This window comes from Heteronotia binoei, unplaced genomic scaffold (assembly GCF_032191835.1).
Source record: "Heteronotia binoei isolate CCM8104 ecotype False Entrance Well unplaced genomic scaffold, APGP_CSIRO_Hbin_v1 ptg001360l, whole genome shotgun sequence".
Classification (NCBI taxonomy): domain Eukaryota; kingdom Metazoa; phylum Chordata; class Lepidosauria; order Squamata; family Gekkonidae; genus Heteronotia; species Heteronotia binoei.
The window spans coordinates 1-4,814 of NW_026800248.1; the positions used below are offsets into that span (position 1 = coordinate 1).

At 47.1% G+C, this 4,814-nt stretch overlaps 1 protein-coding gene across 1 annotated transcript; it reads right to left on the minus strand.

Moving 5' to 3' along the window:
• Nucleotides 1-1,465: 1,465 nt before the first annotated feature.
• LOC132591039 (general transcription factor 3C polypeptide 5-like) lies at nt 1,466-3,616 on the minus strand. The gene is made up of 2 exons (XM_060263912.1): nt 3,471-3,616; nt 1,466-1,735 (listed from the first exon to the last, which is right to left on the minus strand). The coding sequence occupies exons 1-2, from the start codon at nt 3,612-3,614 to the stop codon at nt 1,466-1,468; spliced, it is 414 nt and encodes a 137-aa protein (XP_060119895.1). The 5' UTR covers nt 3,615-3,616.
• Between the last annotated feature and the right edge of the window lie 1,198 nt (nt 3,617-4,814).

A 4,814-nucleotide genomic window follows, 5' to 3' on the forward strand; every position in this document is an offset into this window, starting at 1 on the left:
ATAATATCAAAGCATATGTAGTACAGTACACAGCAGTAGAAAATGGCAAACGCCCTTGACATAAGGGCCCTGCGGGACCTCTCCCAATTCTGCAGGGCCTGCAAAACCAAACTCTTTCGACAGGCCTACAACAACTACGGGGGATGAGGCTGCAACTGCTATGCTGCTGAGCAATACTATCTGCAAGTCCGCTAACAGAGTAACAGAAGAACTGGGATATCTATATAAACCGCCTGGTTAACAAAATCTTTTTCCTAGCACCAAACGTTTGGTTTTTTAAATTGTCTATATATGTTTTTTTATCTTTTTACCACTAATTTTAAAATGTTTTATTATGGCTGTTAGTCTCCCAGGGTCCGCTTGCCGAGTGGGTGCCACAAAAATCCAAAGTCAGTAAAATAAACAAACAGACTAAACAAGAGAAGGGAGCCTCTTGCACTGCACCACCTAGGTGGTGCCACAAATTGAGGAACACAGTCAATTTGTGCAAGATTAGATACACAGTGGAGTACTTAATGCTCACAATATGCCCCGCCAAGCAATGTGAATGCGTATGGCAACATGACCCAAAAGATGGCATTTATTTATTTACTGCACTTATGCCCCCATGTTTTTCTCCAATAGGAAACAAATGGGGCTTACAGCATTCTCCCCCTCTCCATTTTGTCCACACCAACAACTCCGCAAGATAGGCTAGACTGAGAGCATACGACTGGCTTGTGGTCATCCCGTGAGCTTCCACGGCAGAGTGGGGATTTGAACCCGAGTCTCCCAGATCCCAGTCCAACACTCTAACCATTACGCCATGCTGGCTTCCCAGAACTGCAGTTTCAACCCAGTGGGCAGCTGGACTCAAGTTTCCCTCCCATGTTCCCAGCTGAGTTTGCCCAACTTTTGCCACCTGCTTTCCCTGCTATCCTTTTTTCAGCAGAGACTTGGGGGGGGGGGCGGGGAGAAGAGACACAAGGAGAATGGATGGAGGAAGCAAAGGCTACCTCTTCGCTCCCTTCTTTCAGACATCTGTGCCTTCATTGCCCTGCCCTTCCCTGCCCGCCCACCCCCCAGCCGCTGTTTCCTTCCTCTCACTTCATTCTAAACTTCCCGGGGCTTGGGCTATCTAGGAAAACAGATGTGACCATTATTTAGAAGAGCAGAGAGGTAATCACAGGCAGGTCATGCTGTGCATGTCACCTTCCTGGAGGTATGTGCCTAGGCACTGTAGCCTCAGCCTGATCCAGAAAGAGGTTCTGAGAATATTTCAAGACAGTTTTTAAAAAATGAATGACTTTTAATGAGCTGTTGTCACGTAGCAAATGCACATTGTACCATATTTGCATGTTTTAGGGCAGAACTGGGGCATCATAGTTGGGAAAGGCCTTATTCTGCGATTCCAGAGAGCACTGACCATCAGTGGAGACCATCCTAGACTAGATGAGCCAAAAATCTGACTGAGACACATGCAGCTTCACAAGTTCACACAGGCCCCCTGCAGCAGACAGGTCACACCACAATTATTACCTTGAAACTTATAGACGGTGTTGACAATCCCGAGAATCTCTACTTCAAACTGGACGTCTTGCTCAGACTCTCCGGCTTCTGTCCGCTTCCTCCTAGTGGTCCTTCTCACTTTAAGCAGCATGGAAGACGTAGGGAAGCGGTTGGCGCACACGGGGTGGCAGTAGGGGTCCTTGGGGCGGAAGTAGAGCTCAAGCCTTCTGTTAGGGTCAGCGTAGACCTAAAGGGAATGTTCATTACTCATGAGTAACAATGGCTAGATCCAATCTGCAACAGGCACCCTCCCTTCCATACTTACCTCCACCTCCCACAAAGGACAACAATTTAATGCGAACTATACCATTGGGACTTCCCTGAAAATATATATAAGCAGTAAGCTGCCAGCTACCCTTGAGCCTTGGAAAGAGTTGTAATTCAGCAACAGAGACTCTGCCTGGCATGCAGAAGGTCCATGTTCAAATCCCGGCATCTCCAGGTAAAAGGACAAGACAGAAAGTAATATGAAAGACCTCTGCCTGAGACTCCAGAGACCCATTGTAACTTAAGTCTAAGTAGACTATATTGTAACCTGCAAGTCTAAGTAGATTATACTGACTTTGATGAGCCAAGGTTCTAATAATTAATTCTCATATGGCCAGGAGGTGCTACGATTGTCTGGCAGCCGGAGGTCAGAATCACAGTATCATAGAGGGACCTCCAGAATCATCTAGTCCAACCCTGTGCACAATGCAGGAAAACCGCAAGTACCTCCCCCTGCCCTCCTTCTCATGATCTGCCTAATTCACAGAATCAGCACTGCTGTCAAACGGCCATCTAACCTCTGGTCTCCAGAGTCCTCACCATCTTTGTTGCCCTTCTCTGGACATGTTCATGTTCATGTCTATATTCTTCTTAAATTGCAGAGCCCAAGACCGAACACAGTGCTCTAGGTGAGGTCTAACCAGAGCACAGTAAAGCAATACCATAACTATACTTCTGTTGATACAGCCCAAAACTGCATCTGCCTTTTTAGCTACTGCACTATATTGCTGACTTATATTCAGTGTATGGTCCACTAAGGCCCCTAGATCCTTTTCGCACAAACAAGTCTCCCCCCTCTTATAATTAGGCATTTGATTTTTTCCCACCTAAATGGAGAACTTCATATTTATCCTTGTTAAAATTCATTTTATTTGTTTTAGTCCAGTTTACCAATTTGCCAAGATCATCCTGCTATCTTGACTCTGTCTCCTACTGTATTTGCAACCCCTCCCAATTTAGTATCATCTGCAAATATAATAAGCGTCCCCTCTATTCCTTCATCCAAATCATTTATAAAGAAATTAAACAAAACAGGTCCCAGGAAAGATCCTTGAGGCATCCAAGAGGTTGAAGAACCATTCACAAGCATTTTTGGGGTGCGATATGTCAACTAGTTACAGATTCACCTAAAGACAAGCAAGTGGGATTCCCACAACTCTTCCTTTTACACACAAACAGGGAAACATGAGAAATAAAGGTTATGACAGGCAGCTGTGTTGGTGTGCAGCAGCCCTTAAAGATCAGCAAAAATAAACTTTCCAGAGCCAAGAAGAAAACAGTAGATTTATATCCTGCCCTTCTCTCTGAATCAGAGAGGCATTTAAAAGGCACGTGGTCCCTTTCAATGTGATGGCCGGAACTCCCTTTGGAGTTCAATGATGCTTGTCACACCCTTACTCCTGGATCCACCCCCAAAGTCCCCAGATATTTCTTGAATTGGACTTGGCAACCCTACAGTTTTCACTTCATAGCATTAACGAGGCTGGGATGGAAAGAGCTCCCCTGAGCATGTGCCAAGTATAACTCCTTCTCTTCTCGCCCCCTCCACAAGCACAATAGCTGAGACACGAGGGGAGGGGATTCCAAAGACCCAGCCCCTCTTCATTGGGGAGGAAAGCCCGATAAGGAGCAGAACCAGGGGGCCCTGTCCTCACCCGAGAGACTCCCTCTTCGCCCCCCAGAGTCTGCAGCATCTTGTCCTCGTTCCGCACCACGCCGGGATACTCGACGCACACCAACCGCTTGTCGCGCACCAATTGGGGAGTCGCAGCCCCCGCGCCCGGCTTGCCCCCCGCCATTTTGCTCCTGTAGAAAAACGCCGCGGTCCGACTCTTCAAACGCCCCCTCTTCCCACGCAACAACCCGACCGCAGCTTCTAAAGTTCCGGGGAATAAGAGTTCCTACGCGAGGGACACACCTCCTGTAACTCTCCTGCCGGATAAGATGAAACAATTATACTGGTGTTTATCCGGGCTCGCAAAGGGCTCTGGGAGTTGTGGTGTTTCAGCTCCTTGTAGCTTTAGGACACTAAGCTTGCAGAAGAAGGCAAATAATTTAGAAGGGACTATTGAATAATGTAAACTATGCATGCAAGAGGATCTGAGAATTCTCTCACTGGTAGGGTTGCCAAATCCAATGCAAGAAATATCTGGGGACTTTGGGGGTGGAGCCAGGAGACATTAGGGGTGGAGCCAAGATAAAGGCTGTGACAGGCATAATTTAACTCCGAAGGGAGTTCTGGCTATCACATTTAAAGGGACTGCACACCTTTTAAATGCCTTCCCTCCATTGGAAATAATGAAGGGGTACTTTTGGGGGGGGCTCATAGAATTGGACCTCCTGGTCCAATCTTTTTGAAACTTGGAGGGTGTTTTGGGGAGAGGCACTAGGTGCTATACTGAAATTTTGGTAACTCTACCCCAAAAAACAGCCCCCCCCCCCCAGAGCTCCAGATACCCGCAGATCAATTCTCCATGATTTTCTATGGGAATAAATCTCCATAGGGAATAATAGAGTTCCCAACAGACATTTCCCTCCCCTTCCCCCGCTTTCTGACTACCCTGCAGCGGGGGGAAGGTCTCCAAACAGGGGGATGCCCTACCCCCACCTGGGGATTGGCAACCCTAGGGACAGGGGTGGATAAGTTAGTGAGGGTGAGTGGGTTAGTGGGGGTGGAGGAGGGAAAGGAAAGGAAAGGAAAGGAAGAGGGGTTGATGAAAGTAGAGGAAGAAAGGGAAAGAAGAGGAGAAAGAGTAGTGGGGAAGAGGAAGCAACAAACAGCAGAGATGCAGGAAGTAACTGATGAGGAGACATAATGTGATAAGAGGAAATACTAGCCACTCTTTGTTAAACTTTTGATGTTGCATCCCAGGAGTCCCAACGTGTGTTGCTAGGATACTTTTGTGTGCAGAATGAGGAGAAAAATCTTGGCGGCTAAAACGTGGCAGAGAGGATTTCATTTAAAAAACTACATTTCAAAATCTAGCACGGACACAGGC

Bases quoted from the DNA above. Each gene is read 5' to 3' on its own strand.
- LOC132591039 (XM_060263912.1), bottom strand. From the start codon at position 3,614: ATGGCGGGGGGCAAGCCGGGCGCGGGGGCTGCGACTCCCCAATTGGTG. The intron at 1,736-3,470 runs GTGAGGACAGGG...CATTCCCTTTAG, and splicing joins GCGAAGAGGGAGTCTCTCGG to GTCTACGCTGACCCTAACAG.